Source organism: Liolophura sinensis, chromosome 1 (genome assembly GCF_032854445.1).
Source record: "Liolophura sinensis isolate JHLJ2023 chromosome 1, CUHK_Ljap_v2, whole genome shotgun sequence".
Classification (NCBI taxonomy): Eukaryota; Metazoa; Mollusca; class Polyplacophora; order Chitonida; family Chitonidae; genus Liolophura; species Liolophura sinensis.
In genome coordinates, this window is record NC_088295.1 from 16802784 (window position 1) to 16815476 (window position 12693).

At 37.4% G+C, this 12693-nt stretch overlaps 2 protein-coding genes across 2 annotated transcripts in view; both read right to left on the minus strand.

Moving 5' to 3' along the window:
• Positions 1-3895, minus strand: part of LOC135461238 (zinc finger ZZ-type and EF-hand domain-containing protein 1-like) — a 51554-nt gene extending 47659 nt beyond the window's left edge. The window contains exons 1-5 of the mRNA XM_064741809.1: positions 3714-3895; positions 1091-1127; positions 642-723; positions 357-438; positions 23-94 (exon numbers count right to left, since the gene is read on the minus strand). Coding sequence (XP_064597879.1) covers positions 23-94; positions 357-438; positions 642-723; positions 1091-1127; positions 3714-3785 — 345 coding nt within the window. The 5' untranslated portion in view covers positions 3786-3895. The remainder of the gene's footprint in view (positions 1-22; positions 95-356; positions 439-641; positions 724-1090; positions 1128-3713) is intronic.
• A 3243-nt stretch (positions 3896-7138) lies between these two features.
• Positions 7139-11981, minus strand: LOC135480846 (transmembrane protein 220-like). The gene is made up of 7 exons (XM_064760779.1): positions 11840-11981; positions 11154-11317; positions 10748-10777; positions 10346-10406; positions 9615-9747; positions 8906-8971; positions 7139-8448 (listed from the first exon to the last, which is right to left on the minus strand). Exons 2-7 carry the CDS (start codon positions 11298-11300, stop codon positions 8295-8297), a joined length of 591 nt encoding a protein of 196 aa, XP_064616849.1. The 5' UTR covers positions 11301-11317; positions 11840-11981; the 3' UTR covers positions 7139-8294.
• Between the last annotated feature and the right edge of the window lie 712 nt (positions 11982-12693).

Below are 12693 nucleotides of genomic sequence, written 5' to 3' on the forward strand. Positions count from 1 at the left end.
GCTATCTCAGAATGTACTTTACCTTCACAGCTTCTTCTTTTGACACACCTCTTGAAGACAGCATATCACAGAACTGGGCCAGAGATATGGTTTCCTATAAAACGCAAAACTGCCATGTTACCAACACAAATTTGGTTAAATCATCCTGCGCAAGAGAAAAACTCGTCAAAATCAATGAAATAAATAAATAAAACAACATAATGATACTCTTATAATATTTCTTTGTTGCTATGCCACATGATTTTACCATGCAGTATATCATACCATTGCTATATGGTCTCTTGTAATAATGATGTCAATGGAACTTGCCAAAACTCTACCAAAAGTTCATTCTCTTCAAAATGAACAATACAAACCTCCATACGTGCATCTCTATCTTCCAGCCACTTAAGTATGTGACTGCAATGTTGCTGAAGTACATTTTCTGGAATTTCATCTCTGTAAAATGAAAATAAATGTACCCCAAATTACATGCTAATATATTTTATTTACATTTTTTTCAGACTGTTGACAGTTTAAGGAAAATTTTTAAGGAAATTCATACTCAGAATATGATATAAACAAAACTGATTTCATTGCTAGAGCAAATTTAACTTTCATCCTCAGATACTTAACTAAATTGCTTGAATAATTCTACTTACTTCATCTTAGATGCAGCTGTACGTAAAGCAGTGGGATTGAACAACATGTCCAGATTGCCTGATGGAACTTCATCTCTGTCACCTTTGAAGAGAAAGAGTAAGGAAACCCACACAAAGTTATACATACCAGGTACCCAATTCCTCAACCAAAATTTCAGTTCAATTTATTCCCCTTTTTCATTTGATTTAAAGACAATACTACATTGTTTGGATTGGCCAGCTTCACAGCTGTGAACACAGAAGAATGCCTTCAGAATATGCTTGAATAAACACCTTGGAAACATGAGAAAAGGTTGAAGAATTACAGTACATAAACAGCATGTGCATGTATGATGCATAATATGACACAAAAATTATAATTCAATTTGTGCTTTGAACCATACTGTTACATACAATTACACAGTTTGTCAATGGCTTGTTGGTATCACTTAATCAAATCACTTAATTACCAATATCTCCATCTCCATCAGATAAGCATTCGTCTTCCTGTAGTAAACAAAATATAACACAATAAAGGGAAAACTGATGAAAGCACTGTTTATCATAGATTCAATGTTCTTTGAATGCATACAGTTATCGGACTTGATTACAACTTGGAACGTAAAATAAAGATATATGAAAAGGCACTACCTATAAATTGAAGAGTATTGTTTTAAGGAAAATGAAGATTTGCCCCCACACCCCCTTACTTTCGAAACATAAAGAGTAGAAGAATTTTTACATTTTTAAGGCATATTTTATACTCCTTAATAACCCTTTCATTTGATGTATATTTTCTGTCAGTGGTCAGAAATATTCCAAAGTGGCATCAACGATGAACATACTGAGAATGCAGAATCAACTGAGTGCTGACAAATCGGGCTCTTTCCCCAACAATGTTGTTTTGACAGCAATCACCGTTAACATCACCACAGCAGGCTACTCAATTTCCGAACTGACCACTGGGGTCTTACATAGGAAAACTGTAGTTTAAAGCTATTTTTACACCCCAAAAAGAAAGCTGAGAAGCTTTTGTATATTGTGATATCAAAGCTACATCATATACTCCGCAATAAGAAATAAAAGGTGTTTCATGCATCTTTTGAGCAACAAACTCAAATTGCTAACTTTATGTTAACATGGAAGTCCATAACTCTGGATACTATTAAATTACTATTACATGTACATTTTATCTCTGTAGACAGTACAACGTGCTGTCCCACAAGCCCCTGGTTAACTCCCCTCACCCCACAAAGAGCTGTCCCATAGTCTTGGCTATCAGCCACAGTAGCATGTTAGGAGATGCAAGTTTACACTTTATTTATTTATTAGATTGGTGTTTAATGCCCAAGTCATAAATATGTGATGGTTTCACTGTCAAGCTTGTATGGCAATTGGTGCAGGTAATGGTAGTAAACCACCACCCTTTGCCTGATACCTAATTAACCTCATGACTGAAAGCCGCTGCTAGACCAGGCAGAGCCGTATTCATGATGGCCCGAAGTTGCTCTGATATTAGGTTCAGCCATAGATGCATTCAAAACGCTGACAGTTTGCCATGGTATTTGAGTGAGTGAGTGAGTGAGTGCTTAGGGTTTAACGTTGTACTTAACAATTTTTCAGTCATATGACGATGAAGGAATCCATATAGTGCATGTAATGCGCCTCCTTGTTGCAGGACGGATTTGCAACGCTCTTTTATCTAGTGCTGCTTCACTGAGGAGCCTTTCCGAGGGCAAGTAAGCCACACCGGCCGAGCCATTATACTGATACAGGTCAACCAGCCATTGCACTATTCCCTTCATGCTGAAAGCCAAGCGAAGACGTTACAACTTCCTCTTTTAAGGTTTTAGGTCTGACTTGACCCAGGACTGACCCTGGATCTACCGCTCCCAAAGCGGACGCTCTACCAACTGGGCTATCAGGGCCGGTGCCATGGCATTTGAAATAGAAATAAGTTTCCTGTCATACATGTTCATTAGCTTTATATCTGTCAAGTTACCACAAACACAATGTCAATCGATTATTTGAAAGGCCACTTGTGCTCAAAGAGTCGAACATATCTCACAAGGGTATGTAACTGCATCAGGGTGTTAAATAAAGCTTGCTCCAACGTTGTGTTTGGGGCCATCCTTGGCTGTATAAAATTTTGCCAAACCTAGTGTGACGATTATGTGTCCTGTATGTAAGCAATGACTATAGTGACTTTCCTACCATTTGGTCTCATTTAAAATTTTGCACATTTTGAATTCTTGACTTTTGACCATACAGGTGGACCAGTTTTTGTGACCATAACTTCTCATCTGTGTCAGTGAAATATTGCAGCAGTTGTAGGCTTCAAAACAAACTATGTTAAGGTGGCTTCTGTGGGAGCTCAACACACACGGGAGGTGACATTGTTTACACTCACCATGGCCACCATGACTGATAAGTTTTGTTTATAACATGGGGCAATGATCTTCAAGGCTGACAATCTCCTTAGGAATGAAGGTGAGGAAGCCAAAATTGTAGCTTGCATATTTATGTTTGTCTGTACTTTCGCAGGAGACATGAGAATAGCGCCTGAGGTGCGAGTTGGCAGAACTCTGGCATTACTCCAAGAAAATAAAATAGAATGTTGCGTAGCTCTACTTCGTACTGTTGATGAAGGTGTAGTGATACGTGGAGCTAATGTGAGACCTATCTCAGACTAGATTTAAGCCTGCAACATATCTGAGGGCAAATGATTGTGTAGGGTGACAAATGCTTCAAAAAGTCTTTCATTTTGCTTTGTTACTAAACACACGTAAGTAACTATAGACCAGCCAGCTTATTAATGATACATCTGCCATAATTATGTGGCTGGTTATATATTGTCGACATTGTGACTCACATTTAAGTTCTGTTGTATCATTATTACTATTATATTAACAATATGCAATTGTTTGGTTACATCATGAAATGCCATTCGTAGCTCTTCATACTTTTGAAAACAATTGGATTTCTTCTTTATTAGCCGCATGTATATGCTGGAAAAGCCAATGGTCAAACTAGGGCCGTTTTTAGCGATGATCATAAATTTGTGTCGTGAAGATAACACGGCAGAACTGTCACCTTATTGTTGTCCATTCTCCCGTCATCGCTGACATCGCTTGACGTGTCACTGCTGCTGTATGTGTTGCCCATCAACACCTAAAGTAACACCCCGTCACCAGCGCGATTTGGAAATAATCCACGATATCGAAAGTCAAAAAAGTGTCGCCAAAGTCATCAAGATCCATGAACAAGCAGTTCCATTCTTGACGCAGACGACCACAAACGAAAGATTTCCTTAAAGGGAGAATACCAAACAGTTACAATGAATGGCTGAAAAGCATTTTGAGTCATCTCCCTTTACCTGCTTCTCAAGCTTCTCAAAAATATCACTATGATAAAATTATTTTAACAACCTAATTATTTCAACAAATAAACTAACAAGAAAAAACACAAAACAAACAAACGAACACACAAATAAATAAATGAATGCGTTTTACAATAAATTTTTTTGAAAAGTTTTACAAAGCCAGACTTCATGTTATATTATAAAAATTCGTAATGCTGGTAAAGAAACAAGTAGGATTTATATTGATAGATTTAAGTTGCGGCCAAACACGGCCAAGGAATTTGGAGATTCCTCTGCTCTCACTGGTTTTTGGGCCTTGCGGGCGTTTTACTCAGTGTAAAGGTAAGTCCATGGAAGACCTCTTGGATTCCATGAATACATGGTGTGCATATCTGTAGGCTATGATTATCCCGGACAATCCACGGTAAATGAAACGTATGGCCATTGTCATGGTTTATAAGTGAAACATATTTTACCATGACTCTAAACATTAAATAAATTAGTACATTAACTCATATATATTACATGGTAGTATGCATGTAGGCCTATATGCATAACAACCAAACCAGGATCAGCAGTGGAACATCCAGACCTACTTGTATATAAAAGCCTTAATTGAACCATTTTATAACGGCGTGCTTTATGAGCCCGTTTTGAACACTCTAAGCAGAATTCGCTGTTTCAGAGCTAGTGTACATGTAAAGAGTATAAGCTGTACTTACCATAATGTATGTTAGACACTCTTGAGAATAAGCCGTTGGGGCGTATTTGGTAGTAGCTATCCTACCCGGCTTGGCGACCTGTACACGTTTGGCCTGCATGTAGCTTACACCAATATAGGCCTCTTTAATCCCAGGTACACATGCAGGCCTTCCGTTATAGTTTATGTTGAGTACGGTACTCAGTGTGTGCAATAATGAAGAAACACACGCTGACTTACCATTTTCTTTTCTTGCATTTTCTTAATTCCGAGCATACATAGGCGATTTACCCACACTTGTCTATATAGGACTACTTTTATACATGCGTGGATCGCCACTTTTAATGTGATCCCTTCTACAGCTGCTTGTTGGTTTAAGATCTCTTTATTATCTTTTATTATTATCATTAATCTCCTTACATATTATTTAATTCCATGTTTCCAGATAAATTCAGAACTCATGCAAAACTTCAGCCAAATGATTCCCGCCATTTCTATATAGCTCTGCATAAAATCATCTTTAATGGCACAAACAAATCTTTTTAGGGTCATTTTCATAATAATTGTATGCTTAAATTACAGTGAAAAAAGTGCTTTAGAGGTTGAAAAGGTTGAAAATTTACAGTATGTACGCTTGAAAATGTTTGACTTATTTGACATACACGATTAGATATTGTGCCACCGCGACCATTGTTCATTCTGGCAACTGTGTGTATATCAACGTAAAGCATATACGGTAGCTTACACCGAGATGTCAGAGCCTACTTTTATAGTAATCATGTACATACCCTGTTGTATAGGCCCATACCGGGGTCACAACTGTATTAATTAAAGTCGCGTTCACACAACCTGATTTGTCGTATCAACTGTCAGAGAATAACTGTATCGTGCTTTGTAAATGTATTCAGCATTATTCTAATTTAATAACCTTTATGGATGCGCCACCTGTCAGATGACTAACATATTTAGTCGAGAAGGAATCGTTCAAACACGTATGAAAACAAGTGTTACCACGGATTCAATCTGTCTTGTCCACTGCCACAGTGCCATTTCTGAATTTAAACATTCCAGATCTCTTCACAATCCTTAACTTTTGGTACTGCATGAAAGTGGAAATTTGGGCACATTTGCTAACATTGTTGAGGTGGACAAATTTTAGTCAGAAATGGCTTTGTGGAATCAGACTCTGCCTAAATGCTGTTCTGCACGCAAAACAACTGCTTGACTATCGAACTCATCACATAGTTAACGTTGGGATTTATATGTATTCAAGAATTTTTCAACAGGGTGGCCAGCTTTATGTGTGGAAGAAACTGGAGTGACTATAGAGTAAACCAGTGACATCTGGCAAATAATTGGTCAAATTTCCCAGGCACGTGTGGCTTACTTCATATTGGTAGAGGAAAAACAATCTTAAGCGAATGCCAGGTTAAACCGCACACGACAGCGTCGATTGTTTCTTGTCATGCACCCCGAAGACCAACAGAAATAATGAAATCCGGCACTCTTGAAAATTAACGTCGTGGTGATGGGTTTGAAGCCACGGCATCTCTGGGTGACACAGCGTTTGAAAGATGTTTTAACCACAGTCCGCTCATTTGTTCAGTTCAGCTTACTAAACTTATGTCCGTAAACTGATATAATATAGTTTAAATCAATCAATCAATCATCCTGATCAATACAGTATGTAAAACCTTTCATGAACGGATTCTAACATCAGACCAGCTGTGGAAAAAAATATTATAAAATCCATATGACAAGCATTGGCTTGTACCCAATTGGTTTAGAAGATTTATTTATTTGATTGGTGTTTTACGCCGCACTCAAGAATATTTCACTTATACGACGGCGGTCAGCATTATGGTGAGTGGAAACCGGGAAAGCCACAACCATCCACAGGTTGCTGAGAGACCTTTCCACGTACCGCCGGAGAGCATTTAGATTTATTTTTTTATCTGATTGGTGTTTTACGCCCTACTCAAGAATATTTCACTTATACGACGGCGGTCAGCATTATGGTGAGTGGAAACCGGGAAAGCCACAACCATCCACAGTTTGCTGAGAGACCTTTCCACGTACCGCCGGAGAGCATTTAGAAGATTTATTTTTTTATCTGATTGGTGTTTTACGCCCTACTCAAGAATATTTCACTTATACGACGGCGGCCAGCATTATGGTGAGTGGAAACCGGGAAAGCCACAACCATCCACAGGTTGCTGAGAGATCTTTCCACGTACCGCCGGAGAGCATTTAGAAGATTTATTTTTTTATCTGATTGGTGTTTTACGCCCTACTCAAGAATATTTCACTTATACGACGGCGGTCAGCATTATGGTGAGTGGAAACCGGGGCATTTAGAAAAGATTAGTTTCAAAACACTGTGTGGACAGCATAAAACCGGGAATTAAACTGCAACATTCCAGCAGAATATAAAATGCAGGACTTCTTTAATTAGAAGGATCTATTTAATGGATGACGGGCTAAAAGCAAATAAAAAAAAAGACATTACGGAAACAACTGTCGACAAAAACATCATCATGTGAAATTCCGTTACCTCAGGCAAACTGCATATTAGGGAACTTTTACTTTTGTGTTCTGTGTGATGTGTATGAATTACATGCCTACAGGCCATCCGGCAGTGACACATATACATACATACCAGTACTGGGACATCACGGCAAGCCTGAGCAGTCAAAATGGAGGCCTACACAACATGATTGCGCCCTATATAGTATTCCTGTACTATACAATCACATTTTTATAATTAAATTACACCAATATCATACGCCATCACTTGTTTCGAACACGAATATGTATTTCCTTCAAAAGTAAAATATATTTTAACAAAATTTAAAAGATTTACATTCTGCTATTCAAGTTTGATTGTGTACAGAAAGTCTGACTTTATAGACATCTCAAGAAAATTACAAATAACACAGCATATAGGTACCTCATAAAAATATGTCAAAAAACATCATTTTCTGATATAAACAAAAAAGATTTAATAAAAACACTAAACAGTAACAAACCACACTCTTGTATTAGCGCTGTAACAAAACACACATATATACACATGTTTATACACTTTTTACAGGTCTGTGTTATTTGGAAGAATAAGTAAAAGATCTGATGTATTTTTATTGTGTATAAGAATTAATTTAAACAGAACATAATCATTCATAAACCATTACCCATACAAAAAAAAAAAAAAGAAAGAGTTTACACGGGAGCTCTGTGTTGATAAATGGCATACTCACACTGGTATATTTTCAGTTTATAAAATATTTATAACACATGCTGCATGTGACATGACTTTGTCTTATCAAAGTGTTACAGTACAGATATCTTACACCACAATAATCAGTTTGTCAACAATTACGTTACATTCGGTGCGATGATTAACACCCTCACAAGGATATTCATGCCAGCTAAATATATGCTTTTTTAGAATTGCTGTAAAATTTTAATGCTGATGGTTTACAAACTTGCTGATATCACATTTTGAATTTTCACAAATGTTCCCCGCACATTCAAACATGAAATGATCAGTATGCAAAGCACATAGTTCTATATATAGTATAGCCATCTCTGATTCCGACTGTGACCAACCATTCTATAGTTCTTTATCCACGAACATGCCATGGCAATGTCCAAACTTCTGACCCCAATCCTCCACCACACAGAATGACCACATGACCAAGGGCAGGAGAGCTATGATGCTAATTACCAACAGGAGAGCATGTTTCGTACCTTTCATCTGGGTGGACCTACACCATAAATGAAGAAATAATTAGGAGCAATCAATTTTTTTTAGCACAATAATATTAAAAACATATTCATTTCCACATAAAATGCCACCCTGTGCAGGTGTTGCTAAGGATTGCAAGTTTGTGACAAACCCCTTCTCGTAACCATCCATCTCGATACAGAAACATCCAAACACAGACTTTCTCATTCAAATCTATATCTTTTGGGTTAATGATTCTCAACAAGCCCTTTATACCACACAAAAAAAAACATATTAAAAAAATCAAGAAATTATCAGAATTTTGAAATAATTTTAAAACAAAAAGAAGTTCATAAGAGACATCTGGTATTGAGCAAAGAATGTATGTGTTTTGACGCAAATGGTTACTGTTTCCTCAGTGCGGAAGACTATACAAATGAATTATGTGAAATATTTATTAATGAGTATTTGATGAAGCATATATACAAGTCCCTTACTTTCCAAATGGTGTAAATCTACACACTGCCAACCACGCCATGACAATCAGCAAACCAAAGAATTCCCTGACAAGAGAAAACAACTATTAACATCTGCCGAAAGACAGGTAATAATGTAGCTAAACAATGATAAAAAGTCCAAATTTAAAGGACTGCCCAAATTCACTGAAACAATCATACAATTACATAGCCAGCACACCTTAAATGTGTTTCTCTGTATCATGTCTAGCAAACAAGTGCAGAGACCAGACATGTCTGTCAAATATTTTCATGTTTTCATGGATGTCTGATATTTTACATTCTTTCATATTCTTACATGAATATATACATATATATATGCACTTACTATACAAGGATTTAGCAAATGCTGATCTCCATTTATTACAGGGATGACTGCACTATGTTCCTTCTACATGTACTTGCTTAAATGGGAACAGAATCGATGCTGACTGGCCGACACATAAAGTTTTCTGGGTTTCTCGCAGTCTTGGTCAGGCTTGAAAAAATGTACCATACCTAAAATTCAGTTAGGGTAAGGCATGGCCTGGACTTACCTATCTCTCACACTAGCCAATCAGAACTGATTCTGTATCCCTCTAAGAGGATGTTTTTTTTCTTACATTCATCTATCGAATATGTAACTGTCTTTTTTTCTCATGAACCTTTATGGTACCTCTACAGGTGACAGCTAGACTGTCCATTAAATTACCTTCCTTCTTCATGGATCAGGGGATTGACTTTTTTCCCAAAAATGATCTCAATGACTACCACAATCAGATACACCACATATGCCAGGCACAGAATAAAGTGAAACAAGGCTGTGTACCTCCACCAGTTGGTTTCTGGATCAAAATACACAATATCCACATCAAGATATATGCCAAACTTTTAATATAATGTGAGACAGTCTAGCCACTCAACCACACAGTTAATAATCACAAAGGCTGGTTAGGTGTTTCATCCAGTACTAGTCTACCACATGCATCAAACAAAGTCGTCATGAGACAGTAACAGTCTGCCAGAAATTGCTCTGACTTTCAGCTTCATACAGTCATATAAACTGGACTCTCAGCCATACCTCTGGTTGCACAGTATCAAAGAACTGTACTAGGGGAAGAGTAGTTGTTCCCTACTAATCTTGTAAGAAATGGTATAAAATGATGTTTATTTTTATTGGTGTTAGTGGCCAGCTTTGTGGTGTGAAGAAACTGGAAGACAATATTTCAGTACATGTAGAAATACTTCAATCTAAGATTTATGTATGTACTGTTCAATTTTCGGATAATCAAACTGCCTTTATTTGGCTTGAGACAAATGTAGATAATATAAAGCCACCTTCTTTGTGGGTGAAAAAACAATTGATCAAGTACAAGTTATAATGACAAGTCACACGCTAGTTGTCAGAGCCTGTGAGGTAAATGAGCAAGTTTCCACACTTACCTGAAAATATAGGATTTATCACAAGAACCAGGCACAGAACAGTCGGCACTAAATAAATTGGCTGAAAAGGAACCCACAGAATGTATACCACACACTGGTATATTTTGCTCCTTTCCCGAACTTCAACTTTACCATATTTATACTGTTCCATACATTTCACGTTTCTGTTATACTAAATTTATGCCTTCACCATGTAATATCAATATGAAATACCAATGAATTATAGAATGAAGACAACACTGAAACAAATAAATGCTTACTAGTCTACATGGTCAACTTCTCATATAGTTTATGACTTGCAACCAATAAAAAACAAAATACATGTATATAAAATGCACCTTGAGCATTGACTCATACTGCCATCTTCTCCTTGTTAATATAAAGGTACATTATTGTACTCACCACCCATAAGTACCAGTCAGAATCATTAACCTGAAGGAAAAACAAAGACCTCACTCTATAAACCAAAAATGACCAAAACACGTAATTTTATTCCTACCTTTAAACTCGATATCAGTGGAACAAGCTAGAACAGGACACCAACGTTCAGAGTGAACTTGGACATTTGGGCTACTGAGAAATAATATCATGACCTTTCAGCCAAAAAGATGAAGGAGTAGGAAAATACTGTTATGAACAACTGCCATAATAATTGAATTGGTAAAGTTGTGAAAAAGTCCACTGGAAGTGGAAGTGTCTACAACTGAAGTGTTGAATTGAAAGCCAATGTTATTCTAACTTAAACTAATTCCACACTGATCATTAACTAAATGTGGAACTAAAGAGTAAATTCAAGTTGCCTTCTTACATTTGCTGCAGTTGCCAGTCCAAAAAATAATGACATAAAAGCATTAACTCCTCTCCATATCAGGAGCCATTTTGTGTTGACTTCAACTCCCAGACTTAATAAATCCACATTCTCTTCTTCTAAATCACGTGCCTGTGGTTTCCCCATTTTCTTTTCTTATGGGTCTACAATTGAGAACAAAAAAAGTAAAGAGAAAAGCAATGCTATTAATATGCATTTGCAATATTATTATTTTTTCTTGCCAAAATCAGTTGGCCTATAAGATATGCAATAATAAAACTAGGCCCAACTGCCATGGGTCAATAAATTATATTTAACATTTATCTCAATACAGAGGGGCAGGAAAACGTCTTACAGTGTTTGTATGGTGTATGTGCCTGTGTGTGTTTAATGCAGGGGTGAGGTGGGGCTGCACCTAGAACTGAAGTACAGCAGCGGAATTAATGTAACTGCCATACAGGTTTTAAACTTCAAACAACACATTTGCATGCTTATCTGGTGACTAAAATTCCGATAGAAGGCCAAGATAGCTCATCTACGCTTGCTGTATTAGAAGAACTTGAAGAAAAATTTATTAATTTCACTGGAGCTCTTATCTACTCATACTCCAGGTATGGTACTTTTGTAGATAAGAGCTCTTGTCGCCAGAGCACACGACCCAGTATATTTTAGCGACTTAAACCTGCCTAATTAACTGCCCAGCTATCCTTATCCTGTCGCATTCCATTAAACGCGCAGTTGTTTTCTGTCAAGTCCAACGTAAATTCTATCAATCTTCGTAGATATGTTGAGCTGTCTGCTTTTCGACTATGTAAACCGGTGGACGGAAATGAGTTGTGTCAAAAAAAAAAAACAACACTCGTACATAGTGCAGTGTAATCTTCGTGCTTCTGGGCAGCCCAACAGTACTCGTCAGCCTACATCCACGAGGGGAACGGAAGTACATCCACCAGGAGAACGGACATCCATCAGGAGGACGGTGTAGTGCGCATGACCACACATATGGCGCGAAATGTAAAGTAGTGGGATATAGTTACACATTTGTGTTCACTAAAAAGACATACGGATTATATCACTGTATATCTCATACTATTAACTTAAATTTTATTTACTACAGGGCTTCTCCAAAATAATCGAACTATAGACAACAGATGATGAATAAGACAAGGTATATTATAAATCATCGGTATAAATTATCGAACTATCGAAGACAGATGATGAATAAGACAAGGTATTCTATATCATAAGGACCCAACAGCCCACGGCCTCTCCAGACCCGTTGTCCCGACATGGGGTTCATAGGCCTGTAGGACTGTACAGTATACAGGTACTTGGCAAGACGGTGGTTTTCCCCCGGCATCTATATAAAATGTGCCTAATTTACCTTCATATAGGTATAAAGTACAACATCCATGAGGAGGACGGTGGCTAATTTAACTTCCTGCAGGTATAGAGTACAACATCCATGAGGAGGACAGTGGCTAATTTACCTTCCTGAAGGTATCAGGTACAACATCCACCAGGTGGACGGTGGCTAATT